This window comes from Carassius carassius, chromosome 9 (genome assembly GCF_963082965.1).
Source record: "Carassius carassius chromosome 9, fCarCar2.1, whole genome shotgun sequence".
NCBI lineage: Eukaryota > Metazoa > Chordata > Actinopteri > Cypriniformes > Cyprinidae > Carassius > Carassius carassius.
In genome coordinates this window covers 20,141,693-20,157,891 of record NC_081763.1, presented here as the reverse complement: position 1 = coordinate 20,157,891, position 16,199 = coordinate 20,141,693, and the positions used below count along the sequence as shown (strand labels likewise).

The 16,199-nt window shown below is 35.6% G+C and overlaps 1 pseudogene and 1 gene segment (V, D, J or C); both read left to right on the top strand.

Moving 5' to 3' along the window:
- The first annotated feature begins 2,694 nt into the window (after positions 1 to 2,694).
- Positions 2,695 to 16,028, top strand: LOC132148753 (uncharacterized; annotated as a pseudogene).
- On the top strand, positions 12,648 to 13,718 carry LOC132149238 (Ig heavy chain C region-like). The segment is given in 2 exon segments: positions 12,648 to 12,957; positions 13,345 to 13,718. Coding segments are annotated over 2 exon segments (468 nt in total).
- Positions 16,029 to 16,199: the final 171 nt, after the last annotated feature.

The window sequence follows — 16,199 nt, the reverse complement described above, 5'->3', positions numbered from 1 at the left end:
CAGAGCCATAGTCCACCGACAAGCTACATAAAGTCGCTTTCAAAATCAACAAAGAATCGCCTCCGATTTTGAAATCAATTTTGTGTGGATTTTCGTATATATATATACATTGTGTGGAACGTACATTCACTTGTTACAAAAACTGATTCGGCTTTATTAAAATGTGTGCATAATCGCATTCAATATATTAATTCTAAGTTGTTCAGATGAACAAAGCACAAGGTTTTCTTGCATAATTATCATTTTAATTGTTTGGTCAGACAGTTCATATATTAGCCTATATATTCACATTCATAAATCGGGGATTAAACGTGGAATTATGTTCTGTATGCTAAATATGAAAACAAGCGTATGTGCACAGTACCTATAACTGCGCTTTGCATTTTGTGAGATTGACATGCTACATGGTCAACTGACCCGGTTTACTCTTATTCATTTCTTTCACGAAACGAGATCAGCTATGTACCAGTTAATTTCATTCACGAACGACATGTATCCGTTCATTTAACTCGTTCGCGAATGACATGTGTACCAGTTCAGTTATTTCATTCACGAATGATATCTCTAGATCTCGTTCAGACTCATATGAAACTTGTTCAGTGAAGGGCGTGTTCATTCACTACATTCAACAAATCACATGCTTCGTCACATACTCGAAGGCGATTGGCTAGAGGTTGAGTAACTCTTTGACAGGATGAAACAGTTCACAGAGCTACCCGGTTCACCGAGCTGCGCATGAACTGCTAATAGCGACGCGCTGTTGTGGAGGGAGGAACTTCATTGAACAAGAAATATGAGTCAGTGGATTGTGTGAACGAGAACGATTCATTCACCTTAAAGATTCGTTCAAAAAGAACGATTCGTTCACAAACGACACATCACTAACTGATCACAGGACTGCCTTTACTGACAAGATGCCATGAAATGCGATTTTTTTTGCACAGCCCTTATTTATTATTTACTCTTACAGTTACGTGATGCATTTCTGGTTTCAGATTGTTGCTTTTAATTTCTGTCATGGTGGTACTTTTCCATAACACTGAATGTGGTAATAAAGAGTTGGTTATGCTTTAAATTATGTCCATATGATGGCGAAATCACTTTGATTTTTTTTGTTTGTTTTTTACAGTGGATTCTAATCTTCAAAAATTACCTTGTTGTATGATTTATGTTTTTTGAGTTCACCCTTCAGATCAGACTATAGAACTGTAGTGTTACTTGTTTAGGATTCAAAATGTTATTTACTTTTAATTTATGTCATTATGTCCTTTTTGAGCAGTCGTCTTGTACATATATTAGACCAAAATGTCAAGTCTGCCTAGGAAAAGCAATTATTATACCAGGAAACTCAAAATTGGATTAAAAATGAACAAACTAGGCTATAAATACTTTGTATTGTAGGCTTGGATTATTATATTATTATATAGCCTAGTGTTTATTTACTGATAGACAGTCAAAAAGACAAATGAATCAATATTTTTTTATAATAGGGTTTTATTTATTTATAAAATAATATCACACCACAGATCCCCAAGAAACAGTAACAAAAATACAGTGACAGAAATGTCAGAAATAGCACATGGGTCTGTCACGTGATTAAGGAACAAAATATTGTAGAAACTTAATTTTCTGTAAAGTTTGCAACAATTTGTATTGTAAAAAGCGCTATACAAATAAACTTACATGGAATTATACAAAAGTTGGATGGCTAATGTGTGTATATAAATAAGAAACAACCACAGGGGGTCTTAAAAAACTTTTTGTATGTACTACTTCCTTCAGCCATGTATATATTTTTGCCCTGTGTGCTCTATCCTGGTTGTCTTAAACTCTTCCCTGATCTCTTGATCCACCACAGACTCCAGGCTTTCTTACACTCCATAGGCCTGGCCTACCATCCCTCCCCCTGTTCCACCTTTGCTCCAGCATCCTTCTGAACTTTTGATGTAATATAAGTATTTTCTTTTTTCTTATTTTATTATTTTTGGGAGCATCTGCAATCCACTCCTTAGGTGGGGCTATGTGTCGCTGTGTGTGTTAGGGCCCTGACTGCTGTATGCCTTGTTTGTTTTCACGGCAACCCTTATTAGTTGTTGCAGTGATTAATCAGTCTCACCATGTTGCTTGTTATATATAAATAGCCCTTTTGTTTCACTTGTATTTTGTCAGGCAATGTTTGCAGTTCTTTTTTGTGTGTCTCCGTGGTCTTTGTGTTCCTCTGTGTTTCAATAAACCCTTTGCTTTTATATCCTCATCTTCACCTGCATTCCTTGTTCCCAGCGTTACAAAAACATGAATGACTGCTGAGGACTGCAAAGAGATATCTCTGCAAAGAAAGATGAAAAGTAAATTGCTGAAATAAAAAATAATGTTTACAACCTAGTTTTAGTCCATTTCAATATAAACGATTTTATATTTTGAAGACAATACGTAACTGTTGTTTGGATGGATGGATGGATGGATGAATGATGCAAAAAATGGTTTGGTTAAGGTTATTACTAGCCTACTTTTTTTTAAATATCCGTGTCTTATATTATCCAATGTTTTGGATAATATAAAAAAAAAAATAGTGCTGTACCAAATCATATTTCTGATCCACATGAGACTTTTTCATTGAATTCGTTTAAAAAATAATAATAACAAATGAGTGGTTTGAGTTTTTGCTGCTTCTTGTGGGTTTTTGGTTAGCAAAGGCACCAGTCACTGTGTCAACTATTTCGATGACAGGAACCAAAGTCACCGTTTCCTCAGGTAAGATATAGTTGATATTTTCTGTTAATCCATTTTTATGCACTTTGAAGAGGTAGGTAAATAGCCTTATCACAAAATAACATGCAGACGTAGCCTACAAATAAATAAATAAATAAATTAAAAAAAAATAAAATAAGGCTAATAGTGAAAAAAGGGAGCGTCGGTAACCGTAAACAATGCCGAGTAAAAAAGTCAGATTAAAGAAAGCGCGCAATAAAATGTCTTCAAAGTTATTAAAGTATTAGGGTTATGGTATGGCTCTTATCGTGAACCTTCCCGTTGTGACGGTGCCTTTGACTACTGGGGAAAGGGAACAACAGTGACTGTAACATCAGGTAAGTAGATTTTTGTTTAGGTTTACGAGCCAAACAACAAAATGCATGTTTATTAACACACTATTTAGTCCACTAAATGTATATATAATGTAAGAAGTCAAATTCAGGTTTTTCATAAACGTTGGCATTATGTTTTAAACATAAAAGTAAAACTAAACTTAGCCTACAGACCGCTTGTCCGTTTTGCAAGAATAAACCAAATCAAAAGGAGATTTTGGGGGTTGGGATAATAAATGAAAGTGACTTGTCATACATAGGCTCATAGCTATTTTTGTACAATATCCATGCGTAAAACTGTCAGTGTGACGATGCTTTTGACTTTTGGGGAAAACTGAGCGTTGCATTTTTATACTGCGGTGGCTTTCGACTACTGGGGAAGCGGCACTAAAGTCACCGTAACAAACGGTAAGATTTTATTATTAGGCTAGTTGCAAGATCAGTTCAATCGTAATAAAACAAAATGCCAATGTGTGTTATTGTTTGCAGTTTTATTATATATTGAGAGTTTCCTATTAATTGTTGTCAGATGAATGGTTATTTTATTTCTCATAAAATGTATGCATAGCCTACTTTTATAATATTGTTTCGTTGTAGGCTATATAGCTGGTAAAAAAAAAGAAAATCAATAACAGTGGTTACTGTTAAACGACTCCCTTCAGCTTTCATTTTTCTTGCATGTGTTGGTTTAATCTGCGCAAATAGACGCTGAAAAGCCAAAGTATATAAATAAGACTAAATAACTGCAATGTGTCTCGTGCGTTTAAACTTTCTACACTGATACAGCCATTACGTGTTATAATTTTAAATGACAGATAACATACCCTGTTATGAAATAATTAAGATGTTTTAAACAAATAAATAAATAAAACAACGCTGTATATCTTTGTACGATGCAACCATTATTTAATAAATGTTTGCAATTACAAATTGATTTAATTATAACGTTTTCGCATGATTCCAAGGTCACAAACTGCCGGTTAGTGAGTGCGCTTATTTAAAAATTTCAGAAGGTTTGGATTGTTTTTATTCTATTTGTTTAACTTAGACATTTCATTAACCGATTAATTTAAAACAAACTGAAAAGTAATTCTGCAGTCAAACAATCCAGTTATAAATTAGTTTAGATATATAACACTATATTTATTACAGCATCCAAGATAAAGAAATATTTCACCCAATTCACAAGATTTTGTGTGTTATCATCCGGGAAACCTGTTTCAAAATAGCTGTGCTAGTGTTCTGTCTTTCTGGTCACCACAATTTCAAATCAATATTTAATATCCGTGTAGTAGCCTACATATTTAAGTAGCTTGTGTGCAGAATTGATCATTAGGCTATACTGCAAAGTTAACAGGACTTCAATGCAAAGTATAAAACCAGTTTAACTCAATCATTTTGTTTTATTTTATTTTGTCATCTATTTTGATTTGATTAGATTTTTTTTTCATCCATTCAGTCATTCAAGATGTTGCCTTGCTATCTAATAGGCCTAATAGGGTTGCATATAGGCTACGTTATAGGTTGTATTTTTTTTCTGAGAAAGATGCAATGTCTCTACAGCGCAACCATCTGCACCAAAGTCAATCTTCAGCTTGTCTCAGTGTACTTCTGATTCTGATGGGTTCCTCACTATCGGCTGCTTGGCAAGAGGTTTCTCACCTGCGGACTCGCTTACATTCAAATGGAAGGATTCTGCTAAAAAAGAGTTGAGTGGTTTTGTGCAGTATCCGGCGTTTGGACAGGATGGAGACTATAACCAAATCAGTCATCTGCGCGTGAGGAAAAGTGATTGGGATCCTAAAAATCCTTACACATGCGAAGCTTCAAGTTTTGGAGTCAGTAAAGAAACTACTCTTGCTCCATCACGTGAGTTACATTTCTAAAATGTCTAGCATTTTACATTAGCTACCTCATGTGTCTCTATTTTCTCTTGCTGTTGGATTAAGATTATGCTGTGGTTTCTTTGTGGAGATTCATGTTTGAATGGGAATTTTAGCACACTCTTTGGATTATTTACGTCAACTTCCTGTTATATATTTGTGAATGTCATGTGGTTGTTCTTTATCAAAGTCCAATGTCAGTCAATGTTTACACCAGCTGAGAACAGCAAGGCTACAAATATAACGAGTCCAAAAAACGCTAGAACAGAAAAGGCTACATGATTTCTTGAATTAATTAAATACCCTTAGGCTTTCAGAAATACTTCATTTCTGAGTCTGTTTCAAGGAATGCAATGACATATGAGATTTTTTCCCCACTGTATAAACCAAAATATACATACAAAAAAAATTAAATGTGTGTGTGTATATATATATATAGCATTTAACATTGACGTTCAAACTCAACTACAAGCGCATCTTATTCGCTTGCTTAAAAAGTCATGTTGCACTATTTTATTTAGCTTTTCATGTCCTCTCTGCTTTCTCCTGAATGTTGCCAGCCCCACCGCCAGATCAGCGTGCTGATGTGTACTTAACAGTACCTTCAAAATTGGAGTTAGACAATGCAACTGCAACCTTCATCTGTTTAGCCCAGCGGTTTTCACCTAAAACATATGCATTTAAGTGGTTTCAGGATGGTAAGGAGGTGACAGATGCAATAGACAAATATGACAAGAGTGAGAAGAAAGGCTCAATAACCGAATATAGTGCCATAAGCATTTTGCAAATCAGTGCCAACAAATGGCAGCCAAACAGCAAAATTAAGTGTGAGTTTGTGCACAAGGCGGGAAGTGAAGATATTGAGGCAGAATATGCAGGTATGTTTTCTATTGAGAATGTGTTTGTTTTGAAAATAGTTTCTTTAATTTTTTCCCCCCATTTCTTTATTAATATTATGTTTACGTCTCCCCAAACCTGTCTGCTTTTTGTACCCAGCTCCTATTCAAGATTGCACCCATATTGCTGTTGATATAGTGCCTCCCTCCCTTGAAGACATGCTGAAAAATAGACAAGGAGTGCTGAAGTGCAAAGCTTCAGCAGACAATCCAGGTTTCACCAAAATAACAATGGAAGCGAATAATAATATCATCGCTGAAGCAACAGTAAAGGAAAACTTAAAAGTTGTGGAACTTGATGCCCCGATTGGCTATGAAGAATGGAGCAATGGCACTGAATTTGCATGCACCGTTGAACACAAAGAACTAGCAGAGCCCAAGCAAACTAAGTTCATCAGAGAAAATGGTATGGGTTTTTCTTTTTGTAAAACATCATGCAGTTTTACAAGGTCTCTTGATTTTATTTTTCATTCCAATTGATGTTAATATAGAGTTTTACCAATATATATATAATCATAAGAGAATGACTCATGACTCATTCTGGTCTTAATTCTGATCTTGTTTTACTAGATAAAGAACCCAAGAGACCCTCTGTTTACATGTTAGCACCCCCAGAGCACAAAGAGGGTGGCAACATGACCCTGACATGTTATTTGAAGGACTTCTACCCCAAAGAGGTGTTTGTGTCTTGGCTTGCTGATAATGAACCCGTGACTCTTGGGCACAGTTACAACACTAGCCTGCCTATTCAGAATGATAAATACTTCTCCATCTACAGTCAGCTAACAGTTGATTATTCAGAGTGGAAGAGCGGTACAGTGTTCAGTTGTGTCGTGTATCATGAAAGCATTGATGAAAAAATGCGCGTACTGACAAGATCTATTGATGATAATATTGATAAGGCAGGTGTCATTAATCTAAGTATGAATACCCCTGCATCTTGCAAGGAGTAGAGCATTGTGTGGTGTCTTCCTGTTACGCCTGTTAAGTGTTCATCTTGTTTTCTTTCCTTTTTTCTTCCTGTTCTTGAGTTACATGTCCATGTTTGTAACTGTGTTGGTCTTTAATGTTTGTTGCTCCTTGCTTTCATGCATATTACATTTAGGTAAATACTAATAAAAAAGAAACAAAGCATAATTCCTGTGCATTTAATTTATGTTATTATACCAGTTTCATATTTCTTTGACACAGCATATGTGAGCATAAAAGATCACAGACATAAAAAAACAACATCACTCCACAGAAATTGAGAAACAAAATGATATATTAATATAATAATAAATTAATATATATATTTATATAATTTGTTTATATAATTATGTAAGAAATACCTATAAATACATAGAACATATTTAAAAAATATATACAATTTAATATATAACTTTGCAGAAAAAAAGAAGACAAAATGCCATTGAAACTATACCATTAGCTGGCACATAATATGCATAATGATGGGAGGAAATGTTTGTCAGTGTATGTGTGTGTGTGCTCTTGTTTTTGTGACATATCAGGACACAACTCTGTATAATGACATGGGTATGACACAGGTATTACAAGGAGAGAGTGACTTATGAGGACATAACCCATGTCCCCATTTTTCAAAACGCTTAAAAACCATACAGAATGAGTTTTTTTTTTAGAAAGTTTCCTGTTAGGGTTAGGGTTAGGTGAAGGGTTGGTGTAGGGCGATAGAATATACAGTTTGTACAGTATAAAAACCATTACGCCTAAACGTGTGTGTGTGTGAGTGTATTGTATTTCGTTTGACATTATAATCACCCAAAGAGATAATGCTCTCCATTTGTATTAGTTAAATTATTAGAGATTGATAGTTTGTAGCCACATCAGTTCTTCTACAGCATGCCAAGACACATTCAACTGACTTATTTGAGCTTGTCAGGGTCACCTTTCCTTAATCAGATTTCCATTGGGTTTGAATTATTTAGTAAACATGCTACATAATTAACAAGATAATAAGCTGAAAAAATGGCAGATGAAAATCCTCAAATTTCAAATACAATATAATTCATTCAAGGTTCTTTCTCTGTCGGTTTCCGTTTATATATTCATGAATATTCCTGCCCTCAGTCCACCTGTCTAATTATATATGAGGATGTGCAGGTGAAGTGATTAAAACATAGTTATAAGAGAACATGCTAGACTGTTTTCCTAATGTTTGTGCTGGAGAGTGGCGATGTTGTCCTGTAGGTCATGCTAATGTGTTATTATCTATTCCCACAGCTGTGATTGTGTGGATAGATCATTCCCTGTATGACGCCACTGATACAGATGACAGTGGCATTGCAAACACTGCTGTATCCTTTGTTTTCCTGTTCCTCATTGCCTTGTGCTACAGCATAGGGGCTACTTTTGTTAAGGTATACAACATAGTTTGTTCTAGTTAATTTTTAATTTAACATAATCATGAGACTAGATTTTATCGGAGCATTTTATTTGATGCAAAAAAAAAAAATGTTGTCCTTGCTTTTAAATATATATTTAAGTTTGAAAAATATTTAATATATGCAAGTTAAACAGAAGTAGTTTTTCTGGCTCTTATTGGTATCAAATTATGCTTTCAGGTGAAATGAACGATCCCTTTAAGGACATGCAAGACTTCTCAGAATAAATTCTTTTTTTCTTTTTTTTTTCCTTTATTGTAAATGTTATTGTGATGTTTGTTTGTTTTTAAGTTTTACTTTAATAAAAGAAAGAAACCATTTGATTGCTCTTGTATTTTGTTTCTTTCAAGTTTTTAATTGAAAGCTGAATAAATAAGCCTTCCGTTGATGTTTGGTTCATTAGGAACAGACAATATTTGGCCGAGATACAACTATTTGAAAATCTGGAATCTGAGGGTGTAAAAAAATCTAAATACTGATAAAATCACCTTTGAAGTTGTCCAAATGAATTCTTAGCTATGCATATTACTAATAAAAAAATAATTATTGTATATATTTATGGTAGGAAATTTACAAAATGTCTTCATGGAACATGATCTTTACATAATATCCTAATGATTTTTGGCATAAAAGAAAAATCTATAATTTTGACCAATACTGTGTTTCTTTGGCTATTGCTAAATATATACCCCAGCGACTTAAGCTTGGTTTTGTGGTCCAGGGTCACATATTTCTCTCATTTCTGAAAGTAATAAATTAAACATATTTTCTTAAATCCTATACTTAATTTTTTCAGAATCTGCAAGAATTAGTTCATTATGTGACAGATGCAGTCTTTTCTAGCTGTGAATATTTGTAAGCATAAATATTTCATGCTGTGAAGTATATACAAATAAATTGCATAACAACAGTCATTTTATGTAAAGGACAGAGTGTCTTTCCTGTGCAGATGTGTTCAACCATGTCTCAGAGATGCAGATGTTTTTCAGTTCTGCTTTTGGTGGCTATTTCAGCTTGTTTGTTACCTAACGCTTCCATCTGCTATATGTTCTTTGAAGCATGTTTCTGGTTTCCTCTTCTTTTGTTTCAGTATCTGTAACATAAATAAAAAATAAAATAAAAAAACTGTCATGATGCAAATAACCATCCAACTGAAATACTAACAGCATTAATTTCTATGTCTTTTAGAATTTATTGAATAAGCATGTGTTGCACACAGAGAAGAGGCGGAGACTTCTGGTGGCACATATATTGTTTTATTGCTGTATACTGTCTGCAGAAACACATAAACAGAGAGAGAAAGTGGAAATCTTTCAATTGTGTATCAGTGGTTGCCAGAGTGGCTTCTTCATATATAAATGAAGCTCTATTTCAATAAACTCACTTTAAACAATCATATCACAATACATTGAAATAAAATGAGAATATATTGCTATACTGTCTGTAACACATTAACATTTCCATGACATCAGAAAATAATACTCAATAAGCATACACAAACGGTGTATAAGCTCTTTGTTTCCTTTTTAGTAGCTATTTCTCTCTATGTGCTCTGTTGTAACCGATCTTTATCAGCAATTTAGTTGTCTCTAAAACATGACAGATGTACAAAACACAATTGTTACAATAAACAAATATAAACTCTTTCATAATAACGAGTGATTACAATTATATTTCTGAGGACACTAGGCACCCATGTCAATGCATCGCGCAGCCTCCACCAACGCAGCGGCGATTCCGCAATCCATCGCGCGAGTGCAGCCGGCCGCACATCAACTGCTATATTTATAAATTATATAAACAAAGTCATTAAACTAACACAAATTACTAAAGTATAAACATTTTATGAACTCAAACTGCGATGCCACATCACTTATATTACCTGCAGAAACACATAAACAGAGAGAGAAAGTGGAAATCTTTCAATTGTGTATCAGTGGCTGCCAGAGTGGCTTCTTCATATATAAATGAAGCTCTATGTCCTGCGGCTCATGATCACCCTCTAGCGTCACCCGCGAGCGTCTACAGGTCTAAGTGATGTTCAAGTTGGCATAATTATACAGTATTATATACAATTATATTTTAATATACATTTAACGCAAGAACCATATTTAACAGATGATAAGTAATAATATTAATGAAAACACTACAAACATGACTACTTGAGTCCATACCACTACACCTGCATAGGTTCAATGAATTTTGTACCTTTGTTTAAACCACACTGCCTAAGTTAACTGATTTTTTATATCTATTTTAATAGCAAAACGTGTCAATAAGCCTACTATTGCTTTGGTGAGTAGAGAGGATGGTAACAGGATTGTGTTGAAAGTATAATTATTGTATTACCATCATCATGTGATTCTCAGCTGAATGCAATGCTATTTATAATAAAGTTATTTTAACTTTATTCACCCTGTTCAGCAGTCTTTGTTCAAACCTTCAGTCCAAATAAAGAAAACCCATCTCAGAGACATTATACAGGAGAGTAAGGTCACAATTTCCTGTGTTGTCGAAGCACCAGACAACACTAAAGTGTCATGGTTGATAGACAATGTCAGTACAAAAGCCAGCAAAGAAGTCAAAGGCCAGTCCAATAATATTGTAAGCAACTTGACTTTGTCCAGAAATGATTGGTCGACCTTTAAGACTGTTGTTTGTACCGCTAAACATCCATGTTTCTCAGAAGAAAGGGTGGAAATTAAAGCTGGTAAGTGGTTTCTTTTTCACTGATTAGCATTTGTCTAATTGTTTTTATGACAATTTAGCTTCTAAAACCCAAGTATCATGTGATAAAGTCTATTTTTGCTCCTCAGATGATCTAAAGAAAGATCCTGTAGTGGTGATCAGGAGGTCTGTCGTGAATTCAACACAGGCAGGAAGTGCAGTGCTGGAGTGTGTTGTAAATGATCTCCCCTCTGGTGAGGTCTGCATAAACATCCAGGGCCCGGTTCCCCGATAACGTTCACTCTTAGCGCGCTAAGAAGACATCGAAAGGTATATCTTACCAAAGTTGTTGATGTTTCTAAGTGTGTTCCCCGAAGTGTCCCTTAGGAAGCTTCTTAGCACGCTGCCTCTTACGTCCGACGTTACAAGAGCGCTGTCCAAAGTCAGGGTGCTGAATTAGTTGGCATCGATGGCTCATGAATCGATTTTCCACTTTACCCGAAGGTGCAATACAGCGTTAAGAAAGACAACACGTTCTATGCAAATGAAACATTCCTCAAATTATTACAGTAACATTTATTTTAACATAGTTTAAGTTATCAGTAAAATATAGACTATAAATTAAATTATCAAAGGCTCAGTAATGTTCACACGATATGTTGTGACGGTAAGACAAACCGGGTATCCCCGGCTCCGTCTTTGATTCAATACAAGAACACGTTGGATCGCTGCCATAGTTGGTCGCTTACTGGACACCACCATGATTACCCATTTAAAGATCTTAGCCATTTAGAGTAGAATTGTTTGCCAGATTTTAATTATCAAAAAAATGATTGCCAATTCGATTAAACTACATTACGAAAAAGCCTAGGCTAATTACCACCTTATTAGTTCTGTAACCACATAAAGTCAACTTCATAAATAGACCTGTATCCATTGCGAACATAATTTATTATGAGTCTTAAAAAATAACAGAAAATCATTGTTGAGCCACAAAATTGTCAACATACCATAGTTTGACTTGTACTTCGCTGCGCTGGTTTCTAAAGACTGCTGTACAGTAGCGTCATGAGCTCAAATAACGCTAAGAGAGAGCTACGAATGGTCCAGACCAACCTTACGAAAGTATGACTTACAGAAGATATACTTAGCGTACGAACGTGTCGGGAACCGTACCATAAGGTTTAGAGAAAGGTTAAGGAATAGGTTAAGAACTACTTAGCGATAAGAACGTTTTGGGGAACCGGGCCAAGACCAATAATACTGACATCTCAGATTTAAGTTGTGTGCATTGGGGTCCATCCGAAAACCTTTGGTCCTTGACCACACATTTTACAATACCTAGTGAGCACCAGAAGACTGGAAAAACCTTTACATGTAGAGTTCATGGACTCTTGAAAATATGGACATCCAATCCTACTGGAAACATTTTTGGTGAAGAATGAAATTTCATCTGTACCACATTAGCAATACTGGGGAAAGTAATTGATGTGGTGTATTGAATTTTATTCATGATGTAATATGTTTTCTTCATTGGACATTTGACACTATTTTCTTTCTCAGGTGATCCTACCATAGAGCTTGCTGTTGTTCACAGTGTGGGTCAGTCTAGTGTCAGTCTAGTGTCTAGTCGAGGTGAGCACTCACAGTTCTCAAAACTGCCTTTAAAGAGAATATTTTCTTGTTACTAATCGTTGCCATATACTCGTGGACCCTAAACGACCCACTGTGAGAATCCTCAGACCCTCAGACGCTGATCTCTCTGGACTCCAAAACACCCACCTTCTTAGCTTGATCACTGGTTTCTTCCCATCTGATATCTCTGTGCAGTGGAAACTAAATGGGATGCAACTGGATGCAGCTCAGTTCACCAACAGTCCTGTGGTTGCTCACACTTCAGGACGTTTTGCAATGCATAGTGCTCTAATGCTGCCTGCATCAGAGTGGAAGGATGGCATGTTCTCATGTGTTGTTTCTCATGAGTCATCCCAAAGTCCAATCATCAACACTTTAGAGAACTTGTATGGTGGGTGCCATCAGAAAAAAATTACCTGATGTTTTAAATAGGATTGATCAGATTTAATTGTTAAGATTAAATTCATTTTGGATTTGAAAAAATTTGTTACCATTTTCAAGAAAGGTTTAAATTTAAGTTATATTAATGGTATTATGAAATTATACCATTGTAATAAAAAAAGACAATATAATGTGATTTTAATATATAATATATATAAAATATTAAATGTATATGTTACTTACATTGCAACTTACATATATGTGAGTCTAAGAAATGAATATTTAAAAATATAATATATTACATGATATAACATTTCATGCTAAGATACAATTTGAATGCAATACACCTCTCCTCACTATTGCCTGATCTATGTCTCTCACTGGGGTTTTTTTTTAGCCTCATTGATTCCCTCTGCTCCATCTGCAAAGCTGCTGCAAGGAGTTAGTGAGCTGGTGTGCCTGGAATTTGGTTTCAGCCCACCTGCCATCAACATCACCTGGTGGCTGGGTAAGACTGAGGTGTCAGCCCACAGGGTCACCAAACCTGCAAAAGGCCCTGATGGAAAATTTAGCATCCGAAGTCACCTGGATCTCCAAACTTCAGACTGGACACCTGGTGAGGTGTACTGTACACATGCAGAGTCACTCATGTTGCTGATACCTTGGTGCTTAACATTTCAATGAAAACAGGTACCCTAGATTTCAAGTACTAAAATATTTTAATCAAGAAAATAATGAAGCTTTAAATGTGAATTTATTCTTGTTTGCTGTTTACAGCATGATTTGAGGAGGCTATATTTCTGAATGAGAACAAACCTGAAGGTATTGCACAGGATACAGTTGAAGAGGCCTGGAATATGGCCTGTGCCTTCCTCGCCCTCTTCCTCCTTTCTCTTCTCTATGGATGCACAGTGACTTTGGTCAAAGTCAAGCTTACATAAGCAATATTTTGTGTGTGTGTGTGCTTTCTGGATTCCTTTGCATAATTTATTATGAGTCTTAAAAAATAACAGAAAATCATTGTTGAGCCACAAAATTGTCAACATACCATAGTTTGACTTGTACTTCGCTGCGCTGGTTTCTAAAGACTGCTGTACAGTAGCGTCATGAGCTCAAATAACGCTAAGAGAGAGCTACGAATGGTCCAGACCAACCTTACGAAAGTATGACTTACAGAAGATATACTTAGCGTACGAACGTGTCGGGAACCGTACCATAAGGTTTAGAGAAAAGTTAAGGAATAGGTTAAGAACTACTTAGCGATAAGAACGTTTTGGGGAACCGGGCCAAGAACAATAATACTGACATCTCAGATTTAAGTTGTGTGCATTGGGGTCCATCCGAAAACCTTTGGTCCTTGACCACACATTTTACAATACCTAGTGAGCACCAGAAGACTGGAAAAACCTTTACATGTAGAGTTCATGGACTCTTGAAAATATGGACATCCAATCCTACTGGAAACATTTTTGGTGAAGAATGAAATTTCATCTGTACCACATTAGCACTACTGGGGACAGTAATTGATGTGGTGTATTGAATTTTATCCATGATGTAATATGTTTTCTTCATTGGACATTTGACACTATTTTCTTTCTCAGGTGATCCTACCATAGAGCTTGCTGTTGTTCACAGTGTGGGTCAGTCTAGTGTCAGTCTAGTGTCTAGTCGAGGTGAGCACTCACAGTTCTCAAAACTGCCTTTAAAGAGAATATTTTCTTGTTACTAATCGTTGCCATATACTCGCGGACCCTAAACGACCCACTGTGAGAATCCTCAGACCCTCAGACGCTGATCTCTCTGGACTCCAAAACACCCACCTTCTTAGCTTGATCACTGGTTTCTTCCCATCTGATATCTCTGTGCAGTGGAAACTAAATGGGATGCAACTGGATGCAGCTCAGTTCACCAACAGTCCTGTGGTTGCTCACACTTCAGGACGTTTTGCAATGCATAGTGCTCTAATGCTGCCTGCATCAGAGTGGAAGGATGGCATGTTCTCATGTGTTGTTTCTCATGAGTCATCCCAAAGTCCAATCATCAACACTTTAGAGAACTTGTATGGTGGGTGCCATCAGAAAAAAATTACCTGATGTTTTAAATAGGATTGATCAGATTTAATTGTTAAGATTAAATTCATTTTGGATTTGAAAATATTTGTTACCATTTTCAAGAAAGGTTTAAATTTAAGTTATATTAATGGTATTATGAAATTATACCATTGTAATAAAAAAAAAGACAATATAATGTGATTTTAATATATAATATATATAAAATATTAAATGTATATGTTACTTACATTGCAACTTACATATATGTGAGTCTAAGAAATGAATATTTAAAAATATAATATATTACATGATATAACATTTCATGCTAAGATACAATTTGAATGCAATACACCTCTCCTCACTATTGCCTGATCTATGTCTCTCACTGGGTTTTTTTTTTAGCCTCATTGATTCCCTCTGCTCCATCTGCAAAGCTGCTGCAAGGAGTTAGTGAGCTGGTGTGCCTGGAATTTGGTTTCAGCCCACCTGCCATCAACATCACCTGGTGGCTGGGTAAGACTGAGGTGTCAGCCCACAGGGTCACCAAACCTGCAAAAGGCCCTGATGGAAAATTTAGCATCCGAAGTCACCTGGATCTCCAAACTTCAGACTGGACACCTGGTGAGGTGTACTGTACACATGCAGAGTCACTCATGTTGCTGATACCTTGGTGCTTAACATTTCAATGAAAACAGGTACCCTAGATTTCAAGTACTAAAATATTTTAATCAAGAAAATAATGAAGCTTTAAATGTGAATTTATTCTTGTTTGCTGTTTACAGCATGATTTGAGGAGGCTATATTTCTGAATGAGAACAAACCTGAAGGTATTGCACAGGATACAGTTGAAGAGGCCTGGAATATGGCCTGTGCCTTCCTCACCCTCTTCCTCCTTTCTCTTCTCTATGGATGCACAGTGACTTTGGTCAAAGTCAAGCTTACATAAGCAATATTTTGTGTGTGTGTGTGCTTTCTGGATTCCTTTGCTGCTTTTTTTCTTGCTTCTTTTAATTAACCTAACTGCAAAAATGATATTGCAAATATCATCTTTTTGTCTTGTGGAGATTGACATATGAAAAAATAACTTTCTAGCAGTTTATATATTTTATACAAATTTCAGATTTGTGTCTTTTTTATTATTATTATTATGTCTGAATGTTCCACTGTACCTCAAATGATGTATTGTGTTTAAAATCATTCT